Genomic DNA, 15525 nt, shown 5'->3' with positions numbered 1-15525 from the left:
CTCCAGTCCAACACAGAAACCTCCCTGCACTATTATTGTTGCCCTGCATAGCTTAGTATCGCTTGCCCTGACTGGCAGCAGTAGCCCTCTCCAGGGTTTTCAGGCGGAGGGGCGGACATACCCAGTCCAATCTGGTAGGTGCCACAAAGGACTGGAGCCACAGTCTTTTCCCCACAAAGCAAGCGGGAGGAAGATCACAAGCAGGGCACTCCAAGGTAGACTGCTCCTGTATAGGGAGGCTCAGATTTGGCTCCTGCTCCGATCTAGCCCATTTTTCACCGAGTCAGGATAGATCCCACAACCGAAGGACTCGTAAGCAGCTGAGGACCTTCCTCCCCCCTTCCCATTTTAAGGAACGATTCACACAGTCATCCCTTGACCCAGAATCAGTATTTGTGCCGAAATGCTGTAAATACAGAACATTTCCTATCACACTGCAAGTGCAATGGGGTTGTTAAAAAAGGAAAGAAAGATCTGAGCTCTCACATTCAACTGTCGGTAATCGCAGGAGGCAGCCTTATACAGACAGAGTCAAACCATTGGTGTATCTAACTCAGTACTGCCTACACTGGCTGGCAACAGCAGCTTTCCAGGGTTTCAGGCCCTACCAGGAGATGCCAGGCGTTGAACCTGGGACATTCTGCATGCCAAGCAGGTGCTCTAGCTCTAAGTTAAGATTCTTCGCTTTCAAACAACCCCTAAGATACCAGTCCTCATGATCTCGAATAAAGGGCTGGCTTAAATGTTTATTTACCTCTTTTTTATCCCACATTTCCCTCCAAGCAGCTCAAGGTGACAGTTCTCCCCTTCCTCATTCTAATCCCCTACAGAGCCAGATCACTGGTGCATCTAGCTCAGTATTGTCCACACTGACCGGCAGCAGCTATTCCAGGATATTAGGCTAGGGACATCCCCAGCCTTACATGGAGATGCCAGGGGGTTGAACCCGAGAACTTCAGATGCTCTACCATTGGGCTATAGTCCATGGACAGCTCAAGAGAGTGAGCCAAGTTAGAATGAAGGGCCACGATGGGGCAGAGAGATTTGTTTTGAGTACAGTCGTACCTTGGTTTTCGAACAGCCTTAGTTCTCGAACGTTTTGGCTCCTGAACGCCGCAAACCCAGAAGTGAGTGTTCTGGTTTTCAAACGAATTTTGGAAGCTGAACGTCCGACAGGGCTTCCACAGCTTCCGATTGGCTGCATTAGCTTCCTGCAGCCAATCGGAATCCGTGCTTTGGTTTCCGAACGTTTTGGAAGTCGGATGGACTTCTGGAACGGATTCCATTCAACTTCCAAGGTATGACTGTACAGTGGTACCTCGGGTTAAGTAATTAATTCGTTCCGGAGGTCCGTACTTAACCTGAAATTGTTCTTAACCTGAAGCACCACTTTAGCTAATGGGGCCTCCTGCTGCCACTGCGCCACCGGAGCACGATTTCTGTTCTCATCCTGAAGCAAAGTTCTTAACCTGAAGCACTATTTCTGGTTTAGCTGAGTCTGTAACCTGAAGCGTATGTAACCTGAGGAACGACTGTACTAGGACTGAGCTGAGGGCCCTTCTTCCATATCTCCCCAAAAATCTGTTCCTAGTTACATCAAGCTTTCTTCGTTTCAGAAGCCTAATGGCGGTGATGGGAAGAAAAGTCATTTAACGTAGCAGGAGTAAGAAATCCTTGCAGATCTGTTGCAAACCACCCAGAGGTCTCCCAGTAGATCCCAATCTCCCAGTAGATCAATAGTCAGAGTCATTAACCAGCTGGGGCCAAAAGCTATAGCTCCATGGTAGAGCATCTGTCCTGAATACAGAACACCCCAGGTTTTATCTCTGCCGTTTCCAGGTATGGCTGGGAATATCTTCCACCTAAAACTCTGGAGAGCAGCTGCCAGTCAGAGTAAACAGTCCTGAGCCGGGTGGCCAACAGACTGACTCTGCAGATGGATTCCACTTTAAAGCAGCCTTTAATTCAGAACCATGAGGACCGGAATCTTGTTTTCAGTTTTAAAGGAAGAGCTGTAGCTTCCTGGTACTGCACCTGCCTTGCACGCAGAAGGTTCCAATTTCAATTCCCAGGTAGACCTGGCAAAGACCCTCCCCCTGCTGCTGCCAGTCAATAATGCACTAGGTAGCCCAATGGCTTGATTCAGCTTGCAATCTAGGGGGAAGTATCCTAGTGGGACAGGGTGTGCCTGGTTCAAACACATAATCAAACAATGTTATTTGGAGGATTGTTACATTCTGAAACAATTTAGCCACATTTGATTGTCGCCGTAATGATGCAATGATCTGCATTTATTTTCCTTCTGTGGCAAGCTGCTGCTTTCAGCAGACTTATACAGAAAAGTTGTGTTATCAGATCTAAATATTAGCCGTACCACCGCTCAGCAGCATCTTCAGGTACGGCTGGGAGAGAACCTTGCCTGAAAACCTGCAGAGCTGCTGCCAACCAGTGCAGACACAATGGAGCTACACGGAGTCACATTCTGACCCACTATAAGTTCCTCTCTTCCTAAATTATAGGGGCCTAGTTTTGCTCAAGCGACCGGCCAACCCTGGAACCCCCAACCACAAGTAAGCGAAGCTCGCACCTGTGCCCAGGTGAAGATGCGTCTCAACACACGCAGACACACACCTGGCGAGGGATCTCTCCTCCATCCCCGCATGAAACTTTTAACTCCTGAGAAACTACAAATAGCAACCAAGACACTCGGATCTCCTATTAATTAGCCAAAGCAGGGCGGGAGAGAAAGAGCTGAGATTTCCTGCTGGAGAAGAAGGTTTTACAATTCAGGCCTCCGGATTTTATATAACGAGCAAACGCCCCATTTCAGATCCACAGGGAAGTGGTGTTTATTTTTGGAATGGGTGGGTGGAACTCTGCCCCAATGATCTTACAATCTCCTACATGCACACACACTGACCCCAAGGAATGCCAGGCCGCTTTAGGAAGGCCTTGGTTGAGCAGCTGAAAGATGGGGTCACATGTGTACACACGTCTCTCCGAGGGTAAGGGGGGGTGTCAGCGGGGGGAGGAGCACCCGGACACCTGGGTTCTGCTTGCAGGATGGGAGCCCTTCTGGGCTCTGTTCCAGGTTACTGGGAGTGTGATAAGTAAGGGGTGTGTGAAGGCCTAGGCATTTTGGGGGGGGGGACTCCCTCCTCAGCACTGGTTGGGAGGGGCCCTAAATGATGCCTGGGAGAGGAGGGGAAAGAAAGAGGGGCTGGGTAGGGCAGGAGGCTCCTGTACTGTCCACACTGACTGGCAGCAGTTCTCCAGGGCACCAGAGAGGCGGGATAGAGATGCCACCAGGAAGTGAACTTGGTGCCTTCTGCATGTGGAGCAGGTGTCCTTCCTGCCCCCGCCCCCCAGGCTTGGCTATAGAAATCGCTCAGAGAAGCAGCATGAGCAGAATCAGAATGCAAATATCCCTGTCTGTGGTTGATAAGGGGGGAGGGGGAGGACCAGGACGCCTGGGTCCTATTCCTGGTGCCTCTATGGGAAGAAGGGTGTGCACCAGGGCCCTGTATTCCTAATCTCCCTATGATGGGGAGGTGGGTCCTATTCCTCATATTTCTATGGGGAAGAGAATGGCCGGCTCATATTCCCAGTGCCTCAATTGGGGTGGGACGCCTGGGTCCTATTCCCGGTGTTTACGGGGGAGGGGGTCACCAGGACACCTGGCTCCAGGTGTATCCACTGGGGTGCGGGCACCAGGGCGCCTGGGTCCTCTCCCTGGCGTTTGTAGGGGTGGGGTGCGGTGCGCCAGGACGCCTGGGTCCTCTTCCCGGGGGCCGATGGGGGCGCCTGGGTCCCCGCGGTGGGGGCGCCGCCAGCCAGGCAGCCCGAGGGCTCGCCTTTCTCTCCCCGGCGAGGCTCCGCGCTGGTCTCCCCGCAGCCGCAGCGGGAGCAGCAGGCCCGGCCGCGGCGCTGGCCCTACCTGGCGGCCGGTGGCGTCGGATCGGGCGCCCGAGCTGGTGCTGCAGGCCCGGCCCCGCCTTCCCCGCCTTCCTTCCCCGCCCGCCTTCCCGGCGCCGCCGGGCTCACCTGGGGCGCTGCAGTCGGCGCACACCTCCGCGCGGGGCACCTTGCGCGACATCCTGAGCGGGCGCCGCGCGCCGCGACCACCCCGCCGGCGCCGGGCTCCCTCGGCCGCCGGGCTCCGGGGCTCAGCGCGGCGGCGGCGGGGGCAGCAGCAGCACCAGCAGCAGCAGCAGCGCCAGCAGCAGCCGCCTCCTGCGCCTCCTCCTGCAGGAAGAAGCCAGGCGGGCGGGCGCGCAAGGCCGGCCCTCCGGAGGCGGAGCGAGGCGCGCGGCGGGAGGGCGCAGCCAGGCGCGACCTCGCCGGGAACGAGGAGGAGGAGGAAGCAGGACGCCTGGGTCCCCGGGAGCAGCCGCGCCGGGACGCCTGGGTCCCTTCCAGACCCGCGGAAAGAGGGAGGGAGCGAGGGGCGCCACCCGGAGAGGGATCCTGGCTTCTGGAGCTCAGGACATCTGGGTCCTTTCCTCCTCGGGGAGAGTGGATGCGCGCAGCAGAAACGCCTTGACTTTGCAGGGCAGGAGCCTCGGGTCGGGCTCTTTGCACATGCTCAGGAGCGCTCTGAGGGGAGGGTTCCATTTTAGTCGGGGTGTATTTCATTCGTTTATTATTATTATTATTATCTAAATAAATGTATCATTATTGTGTACTGTTTCAATTCTGCTCGAGTTTATTTGCTTTCTAACAATTCTCTTCCGTTTTAGCTGTTTGGGTTTGTGTAAGCTGCCTCCAGTCCCGGGCTGGGGAAAATGTGGGATAACAACATCAACAATATTTGTCTCTTTCTACAAAGAAAAGGGGGGTTGTATCAAATTAAGTTATGCTCTCCGCAGACCCATGGAAAGCAACGGAACTGATTGAGTTATGCCTATTAACTTTAATGGGCCTGCTCCGAGTAGGGATGACATTGGGCACAGCCAAATGTAAACAAGAAGATGAAATACTAAACAGGTGAACTTGAATGGGAGATTAAAAAGAAAGCCCACGAAACATTTCCTAAAAGCGTTGATCCAACAATGGAGTTGAAAGGACCAATCTTGCCACACCCCGTGGTAAGGATAAGGCCCACAATAGAGGCTAAAACTGCAGTATTAGCTGTGATTCCTGCATTGGAAACCAAAAGGTGATCTTTTGGTTTCCTTCCAACTCTATGATTCTGTTATTTTCATCATAATTATTGTTATCATCACTGATTTATTCGTTGCCTTCTAAATATTCATCTCAGTACCATTTGCATGATCTCAGAAACCTAACTAGCCAAAGCCCCAGTAAGGAAGTGTGCTTTGGACAGCAGCCAAAGTCTGCCCTCGTGGATCTGACCAGAAGAACATCAGGAGACAGCCTGGCTGCTGGATCAGGCCCAAGGATCAGGCCCATCTAGCCTGGCATCCTCTCTTACTGTAGCCAACCAGGTGCAAGATTGGGCCACTTGCTGTTGTCAGTGATGGCGAATGGAGAGTGAAGATGCTGTGATAGAAATGGATATAAGAGCAGCCCTGATCTAGCCCAGTATCCCTTTGTCACTGGCCAGCCTGGTGGCAGATTGGACTGAATGCCACTATCGCTGGCAGCAAGCAATGTCAAATGAAGACAGCAAGACCTGAGCACAACAGCCACTCTCCCCGCAACTGGTATCCAGATGCATTTACTGTCTCCGACAGAGGAGGGAGCACAGAATCCCTTCTCCTCCATGAATTTGTCTAAATCTCTCTTAAATCCATCCAAGTAGGGGGCCATCGCTCCTTCTTGTGGGAGGGAGTTCCACCGTTTAGAGCACCCTGCTTCCAACCCACAAGGCATGGCGGCCACCGCTGTCTCCTTTGTCCCCTGCGTACTCAGAGGCACACTGCTCTTGGACATGCAGGCTCCATTTTAGATGTTCTCTATGAACCAGCTGCCAGTAAACCAGAAGTGTAGAACCTGCAGCTCTCCCGATCTACAGATGCTGCCTGGACCCAATTATTTTATTGTTATTATGTTTTTAACAAAAGAAAGGCCTAGAATTCCATCTCTTGTCACCACTGCCCAGGTCAGTTCTTCAGACTCCTTTGCCAGCTCAGCCACAAATATCTGCCCTACATCTTTTGCGGTGAAGACAGCCACAAAGTATTCATTCATCCTGCCTGTAATCTTCCTTTACCAGTTGTCCAACTACTTCCCTTTCCATTTTCCTGCCTCTATTTAAATATATATTATCGGGCCTGGCATTTTAAAACAATATCCCATCATTTTTCAAAAAAATATTTTATTTGCTTTCTCACTAACTTACATTATTATTTTTCCTCAATTTTGCTTTCCCTTTTCTTCTCCTTGCTCAGGAAAGTTTTCTAAAGGGCACCTTCTTGCTTCTTAGACAGTTTCCTTGACACTGCCCATTAGCCATGCTGGCATCCTCGTGGAGTTGGTGGCGCCTTTTTCACCCTGAACTCCTGAAAACATCTCTCTGTGCACATACGTTTTGTTGGCCCCTAAAGCCTGTTTTTTATTTTTATTTTTTACCATTAGCACTCCTGTTGTATTTGATTACTCATGTTATGATGTGATTAGTGATTTTATACCATGTTATATTAAGCTTTCCCATGTATTGTACACCATATATATATATATATATATATATGCTTTCGTAGATTTTCACGGGTACATGAATGCAGGTTTTGGTGTTCTCGGGTGTCTTCCCGTGTAAAAGATATCCCTCAAGCAATTAAGGAACAAAAGAAGAAAAGGCACACTAGCCTGGGAACTTCCTCTCTGCCCAGAACATTGGAGGCTATACACCACACCCCATCACAGTATTTATAGGAACTCAAACACTGAGATCCTGCTCTGTTCCAGTAACAAGAAGCCGAAAGCACCAGCCTGAAGATGACGAGTGAGACCTCGTCGAAACGTCGCCTAGACACCCCAACTTTTACACGGGAAGACACCCGAGAACACCAAAACCTGCATTCATGTACCCGTGAAAATCTACGAAAGCAAATATCTCACCTCTACGGGGAGGAAACCTTCCAGCTGACAAGAACCTACGAGAAACTAGAAATCCGAAGAGCCACCATCTTATGTGATCTCTTGTTCCTACGCAACTGCCGAGACAACAACTTAATTCCCACATGCTTCCAACTTAAATTCCACTCTAAAACCCCAGCTACCGAAAGGATCCTGAAACGAACTGAACTATCCCTAATCAGAAACGAACTACACAAGAAAAGATACCTACTAAACCAAACCAACAAAGATCTGCTCACTCTTCACCTCAAACTCTGTAACAAAATCCACCCTGCACTCTGGGACAAATGCAAACAACTAGCCGTCTGGAGAGCTGAAACGGAGACCTCACATAAGACAGACACACACACCAACAAACTCCACAAACTAGAGAAACGCCAGAAGCCCAGCCAACCTCCACAACAACCCATGAAACAAACAGTACATAACATATCAGACAGGATCCTCACCTCAACTGAAACCAAAGTACTCTCCAAAGGTTTCAACTTTGCAGTCGCCCCGAGACGCATCCCCACGGAAAACATCATATGCGGAGTCGAAGCTAGCCTAACCAAAATCAACCCAGATGAAGCCAATAAAATCAGACTTGAAGTCACCAACATCCTCTGCTCCAGCAAACCACCCAGAAGCAATTTACACAAAGAAGAACAGAAAGCACTCACCAACCTGAGGAAAGACAACAACATAATCATTCTCCCAGCAGACAAAGGTAATGCCACTGTTGTGATGAACACATCGGACTACCAAGCAAAACTATCAAATCTACTCCAAGACCCTACCTACCAACCTATAAAAACAGATCCCACCACCTATCTGGAAAAAACCACCAAATCCAAAATAAAAGCCTCTCCTATCAGTGAAGAAATCCAGCTAAGAATCATCCCCAGAGAAAAATCATCCAGATGCCCCAAACTCTACGGCCTCCCCAAGATACACAAAGAAGGAACACCACTCAGACCAATAGTCAGCTCCATAGGCTCACCTCTACAAAATCTCGCTAAATTTCTCGCCAAGCAACTTCAGCCCTATGCAGAATCCATCTCTTCACACGTTCCAAACTCCTTCCAGTTCATAGAAACAATAAAGAAACAAAACCTACATCCCAATGACCTACTTGTGAGCTTCGATGTTGTATCTCTCTTCACACAAGTGCCCATTAATGAAGCCTTGACAGCCATTCAAAACAAATACAATCCCCCCGAATACATCTTGGACCTGACCAACCACTGCCTAACCAACACGTACTTCATCCACAATGGACAAAGATACAAACAGATAGAAGGAGCACCTATGGGATCACCCCTCTCACCGGTCATCGCAAACCTGTACATGGAACACTTTGAAACCAATGCTTTAGACAAGTCAGAACACAAACCCAAACTTTGGCTCAGATATGTTGACGACACCTTTGTAATTTGGCCACACGGGAAGGAAAAACTGGACAGCTTCCTCACACATCTCAACAGCCTACACCCCAAAATACAATTCACTATGGAAATAGAAGCCAACAACCAACTTCCCTTCCTTGACGTCCTAATCTACAAAAAACCTGATGGCTCCCTAGGACACACTATCTACCGGAAAAAAACACACACCAACCGCTACTTACATGCACAATCACACCACCACCCTGCACAAATAAACTCCGTAGCCAAGACTCTCATCTCCAGAACCAAACGCCTGGCTGACAAAGACCACTTGACAACTGAGTTACAGAATCTCTCAAATGTGTTAATTGCCAATGGATACCAGCAAAACAGGGTTACGAAACTAATCCAAAAAGAAACACCCCCCAAAAACCAAGACACAGAAGAAAACAATGGCATGGCCCTCCTTCCTTATATCAAGGGCACTACAGATAAAATTAGCAAAATCCTCCATAAACACAATATCAAAACAGCCTTTTGCGCCAACCAAAAAATAGCCAATATCCTCAGAAACCCCAAGGATAAAATCCAGTTGGAAAACCAAGGGGTCTATGAAATACCCTGCAAAGTCTGCCCAGCCACGTACATTGGACAAACAAACAGACGAATAAATGCACGTATCGCAGAACACAAGAATGCCGTCAAAAAAGAAGAAAAAACTTCCTCTCTTTTCCAACACATGAAAGAAACAGGACACGAAATTAATTTTGCAGATTCCAAATTGCTCTCTAACATGGAACATCACCACAAGAGAATAATCATGGAAGCCATCGAGATAGAGAAACACCCTCACAACATGAACAAGCGTGACGACACATCCCGCTTGCCAGACATCTGGAAATTAGCCCTCCCCACAAAAACTGACACCAGATCCAGAGGCACACAGAACGCCATCACCAATCAACCACACCAGACACAAACCCAGACCCTCTCCACAGATAAATTACAGACACCATCCAGTAGCCAAACCATGGTGGCACCTCCGGATGCTGCACCCCCCTGCAATCCCTACACAGATCTGGCTGGCACAGGCCACAAAACCACAACTCGCCCCTATACACGAAGCCAAGCCAGAGCACAAAAAACTTCTCAGAAAAACTCTTCACAAAGTTCAAGAGGTCAAGACACAAAGGCTTTAGCAACTAATCCACACCTAATGACCCACCTAAGTGGTACTCAGGATACCACTCAAGAAATCACTCAAGATATCCCTCAAGCAATTAAGGAACAAAAGAAGAAAAGGCACACTAGCCTGGGAACTTCCTCTCTGCCCAGAACATTGGAGGCTATACACCACACCCCATCACAGTATTTATAGGAACTCAAACACTGAGATCCTGCTCTGTTCCAGTAACAAGAAGCCGAAAGCACCAGCCTGAAGATGACGAGTGAGACCTCGTCGAAACGTCGCCTAGACACCCCAACTTTTACACGGGAAGACACCCGAGAACACCAAAACCTGCATATATATATATATATATATATATATATATATATATATATATGACGTGGGTGGTGCTGTGGTCCAAACCAGAGAGCCTAGGGCTTGCTGATCAGAAGGTCGGCGGTTCAAATCCCTGCGACGGGGTGAGCTCCTGTTGCTCGGTCCCTGCTCCTGCCAACCTAGCAGTTTGAAAGCACGTCAAAGTGCAAGTAGATAAATAGGTACCGCTCCGGCGGGAAGGTAAACGGCGTTTCCGTGCGCTGCTCTGGTTCACCAGAAGTGGCTTAGTCATGCTGGCCACATGACCCGGAAAAACTGTCTTCAGACAAATGTCAGCTCCCTCTGCCTATAGAGCGAGATGAGCACGCAACCCCAGAGTCATCCATGACTGGACCTAACAATCAGGGGTAAGGTAAAGGTAAAGGGACCCCGACCATTAGGTCCAGTCGTGGCCGACTCTGGGGTTGCGGCGCTCATCTCACTTTATTGGCCGAGGGAGCCGGCGTACAGCTTCCGGGTCATGTGGCCAGCATGACTAAGCCGCTTCTGGCGAACCAGAGCAGCACACAGAAATGGCGTTTACCTTCCCGCCAGAGTGGTACCTATTTATCTACTTGCACTTTGTGGGTCCCTTTACCTTTACCTTCCTAACCCTAGCCTGAGACTGTAACCACTATCCCACAAGGGCTCCCCCTTGTGCCTTTGTCTAGGAAGTTCCTCCTTTGTCATTCTCACTCTGGAATTGCAGCTGTCCTGCACCTGGGATTCAGGCTGTGGTCCGATCCTGGAAGGAACCCTCACTCTGCTTGCAAGATTCCACACTCCTTGCAGAGATTACCCACCTGCATGACTAAGCAATCTCTTGGCAGCCGGTTATTTTCTCTCTCTCTCTGCTGACCATGTAGAGAGCACAGCAGCAGACTGGGCAGCTGGTCTAAATGGCAGATGATGACACCCATCCTTCCAGCCAGCGCTGCCCCATCTCTCTCCCGACCACCCCTTGAACCTGGCCGCTCCACCTGCAACCTCTAAAGTCTGGCACAGGGCACCTCGTGTCCCTGGTCTTAAAGCAGCCCCTAACAATTCTGGGACTGAGGGTGGGGAAATATTCAGGATCTCCTTGCCTGCGCTCATGTTGTTCTTGTACTGCCTTGCAGCTAGATCGGCCAATGACCTAACTCTGTACAAGGCAGCTTACAGCGTTCCTGTTTAAAGGTAAAAGGTAAAGGGACCCCTGACCATTAGGTCCAGTCGTGGCCGACTCTGGGGTTGCGGCGCTCATCTTGCTTTATTGGCCGAGGGAGCCGGCGTACAGTTTTTCCGGGTCATGTGGCCAGCATGACTAAGCCTCTTCTGGCGAACCAGAGCAGCGCACGGAAACGCCGTTTACCTTCCCGCCGGAGCGGTACCTATTTATCTACTTGCACTTGGATGTGCTTTCGAACTGCTAGGTTGGCAGGAGCTGGGACCGAGCAATGGGAGCTCACCCCGTTGCGGGGATTCCAACCACCGACCTTCTGATCGACAAGCCCTAGGCTCTGTGGTTTAACCCACAGCGCCAACTGCATCCCGTTCCTGTTTAAACCAGCCTTTAATTCAGAACCATGAGGACTAGCAACTTGCTTTGATTTTCAGTGGAAGAGTCATAGCTCTGTGGTATAGAGAGCATCTGTGCTGCATGCAGGGCCCCCCAGATTCAATTCTCCAGTGGCATCACTAGGTAGGGCTGGGAGAGAACCCTACCTGAAATCCAGAAAAGTTGCTGCTGCCAGTCAGTGTAGTTGACAACACTGGGAAAGGATATTTCTCAGTTAATTTGGTCCTTTATTCAGATCCAAGAGGACTAGACCCTTGCTTTATTTTTAGGAAAAGGAGCCCACCCATGATATAAGATGGTCTCCTCTGTAATGTCTGTCTGGAAATCAAACGGTGGGGGTTGCATGCAGAGAAGCTATGGATTTGTATCAGGGTGGAGAACCTGCCAGCCTGCCAGATGTTGGGCTCCAAAGCTACCACCAGCCTCAGACAGCATGGTCAGTGGTCAACAACATATGGAGGGTCAAGATGCCTCACCTCAGTTGAAACCAAGAATGACCAACACAGAAAGGACTTTAGGGTTTGATCCAGCTACAGGGGCCTGCTTATTTTCAGAGGGACGGACCCCCTCTCTGCCCTAGAGACCCCCAGAAGCCGTTGCGGGTGAAAATGGTCAATGCTAGGGAAAATGGAGCAACATCGCCTGGTCTGAGCCAGGGTGCAGCCATCACCCCAGACCTAGCTAGAGCCACATGAGGGAAGCTATGTGATGCTAAGGAAGGTGCCCTGCATCAGAACAGGCCATTGGCTTACCTGGCTCAGTACTGTCTACACGGACAGGGTTTGGGGGGCGGAATCTGGGACAAGGTCCGGTCTTCTGCCCCTGAGCCACGGCCCTTCCTTTACGAATAAACCAAGATGCCACTCAAGCGCCTGAACAAGGTTTGAAACGGCATCACATGAAGCCCAGGAGCCAAGGGGTCTTCACAGAGATATTTGAGGGGCCAACCCCCAAAAGAAGTGGATGGGCATTGCCATTCAAATGGTGTGCATGCACCAGATCTTGCGATTGATTATGCAGGGTGGGGCTTACCTGCGCTCCCCCATATTTTATTCACGTTGGCACCCCTGGAGCGTAGCTGCCTTATATTGAGCCAGATCAATGGCCCACCTTCTTCAGTGCTGTCTACACTGACCGGCAGCAACGGCTCTCAAGGGTTGGGCTAGCAGCCTTTTCCCACCCGGGGATGGCACCGCGACCTTCCTTCTGCGCGCAAAGCAGATGTTCCGCCACTCGTGCGCCCCCCTCCCTCCCTCGCTCACGCTGCCAGCCCCCTCGGAAGACTACAAGTCCCATGGTGCCCTGCTGCCGAGTCTGCCTCCCCCCCCCCAAACTGGGGCGAGGCAGGAGCTTCCCCTCTCCTTTGCAGCTGCGGGGGCAGCGGTGGTTTGCGCGGGGGGGGGGGTATCCCCATCCTCTCCATCCTGCCGCGCGCCACCCTCGCGCCTCCTCCTGCGTTTCCTCCTCCCTCCCCCTCGCCCTCCCCTCTGCTGCTGCTGCCGCGGCTCGGCCCGCAGCGTCGTTTCCCCCGCCCTTGCCCTCTCCCTCCCTCCCTCCTTCCTGCCCGGCCCGGCGGCGCACATGCGGCTGCAGCCCCCCCGACGGCCTCGCCCCGGTGCCAAAAGGATGCTGGCCGCCTCCCCCGGTGCCAGGAAGGGCGCCGAGGCCGGGTACCCGCTCCACTCCCTGGTGTGGCACAACCAGCCCCGCGAGCTGGAGGCCGAGCTCAGCTCCGAGCAGGTGGGTGTCCCTGGGAGCTGGCGGGGCTGGGCTTGGTGGGGGGCGGGCGGGCGAGGGGAGGGCAGGCGGCCTGGGGTCCCACCCTAACAATGGAGAGAGGGGCTGATGCAATAGGAGGCGCCCGGCGCGGCTCCGAGGAAGCGCTCTCGCCTTCCTTCGCGGGAAAGGGGCTTCCCCCGGTTTCTGCAAGAGAGAGGGGGGGTGGATGGGGGGGCAGGGAGGAGAAGGAGCCATGATTTGGGGTGTGGGAGGGAGGAGAGGCTGCGGGGAGGACTGGGGAGCTGTGGTAGCCCCAGGGGGGAAATCCTGTTGGGCACAGAAGGGGCAAAGTAGGTGGGGGAGTTTTAAGATCCCCAAAAGAAAAATAACAGTGTATTTTAATTGGGGGGGGGGAGTTGGGGACAAGTTCATTGTCTAGCAGGGGGGCTCCTTGCCCGCCCTCTGGTGCCACCCATGTTTGGGTGCTCTTGGTGTAGCTCCCCCTCCTACAAACACACAAATATTGCGGTTCCTGCATCCCTGTTGGGCTATGAGGGGTTTGGGCATCAATAGGCAAGGGGATAGAGGGGCTTGAGTGTTCTGGGGTTTCTACCAAACGGAGGGCCCTTCTCCTGCTGCCTTCTCCCCCAGTCTTGGCACCAGGGTTTGGCACTGGCGACTGTGGCTTGGCACACGCAGATCCGCCCGCCACCCTGAAACCCTCTGGCAGCAAGCAGCCTTCAGGATCCTCCCTAAGGTGAGGAAAGCCGTGGGGCTGTCTTTGAAAGCATGCCTCAAAAAGAGAGAGAGAGACGTGGGCATGATGCACAGTAAAAGAGGGCACCTGAGCACGTGCAGAGATCGTTTGATGCTGCAGAAGCATAATAGGAACCAACTCTTTGGAGGCTATGGGGCCTCAAGGTGGCCAAAGGAGTGGAGAGCCCTGACTTTCCTTCCTGCCCCCCCCCCCATGAGAAAGAACTTGAGATCTAGCACCATGCTGGGGCGGCTCAGCTGAATCCCGTGCCCATTTCCACCACACCTGCTACGCGCTCCTTCCTCTAGAACAGCAAAAGCTGCAGGGTGGAAGAAACAGCCTTCCTGCTTATGAAGTTTATTCAATGATGATGATAATTTTGCTATTTATACCTCTCCCATCCAGCTGGGTTTCCCCAGCCACTCTTGTTTGGGGTTCATATAGTTACTTTACGTGCTACCCAATTTATTATTTTGCTCTACATTACTGGGGCCCCACTTCAGAAATTAATCATGTCCCGACAAGCCCCAATTCTGCTGGGGTTGCCTCTGATTTGTTGTCACGGAGGTCGTCACAAACACCTCCATCCTAGGCTACCCTGTGGCCCTCCAGGTGTGTCTTGGACTACAACTCCCATCATCCCTGACCATTGGTTGTTCTGGATGGGGCTGATGGGAGCCAGAGTCTTAACAGGTTAGCCACTCCCACTTTAGGACTCTGTTCCCCAGCCTAGTGCCCTCCAAAAGCTGTACAGCACCTGCCTGGCATGCAGAGATGCCCTGGACAGCATCTCCAGGTGGAGCTGGGAGAGACCACCTGAAACCCTGGCGAGCTGCTGCCGGTCAGTGTAGGTGATACCGAACTAGATGGACTGTTCGTCTGAGTCACGACAAGGCAGCTTCTGGGACTGCCACTCTCCCCAGCCCCAGCAAGTCTGGCCAGTGGTCTGGGATGATGTTGAAACTCACAAAATCTTCCCATTTTCTTACCGTGGTCCCTCACCTTTCTTGCAACACACCTGCCAGCCCAGGTACAGACCAGATGCACACCGGCTTTGCTTCCCCTGTGTTCTGAAGATGAACAGCTCTGCTGGGTTAACCAAACAGGGACCCTAGTTTGTGATGGGTAAGGCTATCAGCACCTCTTGGCTCCAAACTGAACAGCTGTATTTACAGCTGTGTCCTCACAGTGATGGAGAACAACAGCCTTCACCCAAGGCTTACAATACTCTCTTGGCTTCCAAATGATGCTGAAAACAAGATGCTGAACAATATTTTATAAAATTTAGCCTGCTTCAAGCTTTTGGTAGAGAGGCAGGGTGATCGTTTTGGTGATCAGTAAGTACAGTCGTAACTTGGATCCTGAACGCCTTGAGAGTCGAATGTTTTGGCTCCCAAACGCCCCAAACCCTCAAGTGAGTGTTCTGGTTTGCGCACGTTGTTTGGAAGCCGAATGTCTTCTGCAGCTTCTGATTGCATGCAGGAAGGTCCTGCAGCCAATTGGAAGCCGTGCCTTGGTTGTCGAACATTTTCGAAAGTCGAAT

At 51.6% G+C, this 15525-nt stretch overlaps 2 protein-coding genes across 7 annotated transcripts in view; one reads left to right on the top strand and one right to left on the bottom strand.

Annotated features, from left to right (window-relative positions):
- The window catches only part of GIT1 (GIT ArfGAP 1), a 49425-nt gene extending 45204 nt beyond the window's left edge, over positions 1 to 4221 (bottom strand). For 2 of the 5 annotated variants that reach the window (XM_028707419.2, XM_028707420.2), the window contains exon 1: positions 4045 to 4215. In XM_028707419.2, coding sequence (XP_028563252.2) covers positions 4045 to 4096 — 52 coding nt within the window. In that variant the 5' untranslated portion in view covers positions 4097 to 4215. Of the gene's footprint in view, positions 1 to 3937; positions 3955 to 4044 lie in introns of those variants that run through there. The other 3 variants (XM_077919712.1, XM_077919713.1, XM_077919714.1) reach the window with 3 other exon arrangements.
- Positions 4222 to 12847: 8626 nt separating this feature from the next.
- Positions 12848 to 15525, top strand: part of ANKRD13B (ankyrin repeat domain 13B) — a 33349-nt gene continuing 30671 nt past the window's right edge. The window contains exon 1 of one of the 2 annotated variants that reach the window (XM_028708221.2): positions 12848 to 13246. In XM_028708221.2, the coding sequence (XP_028564054.2) occupies positions 13088 to 13246 (159 nt within the window). In that variant the 5' untranslated portion in view covers positions 12848 to 13087. The remainder of the gene's footprint in view (positions 13247 to 15525) is intronic. The other variant, XM_077919789.1, reaches the window with a different exon arrangement.

This window comes from Podarcis muralis, chromosome 15, assembly GCF_964188315.1.
Source record: "Podarcis muralis chromosome 15, rPodMur119.hap1.1, whole genome shotgun sequence".
In the NCBI taxonomy this organism is placed as follows: Eukaryota; Metazoa; Chordata; class Lepidosauria; order Squamata; family Lacertidae; genus Podarcis; species Podarcis muralis.
This window is presented reverse-complemented; position numbering and strand designations above follow the sequence as displayed.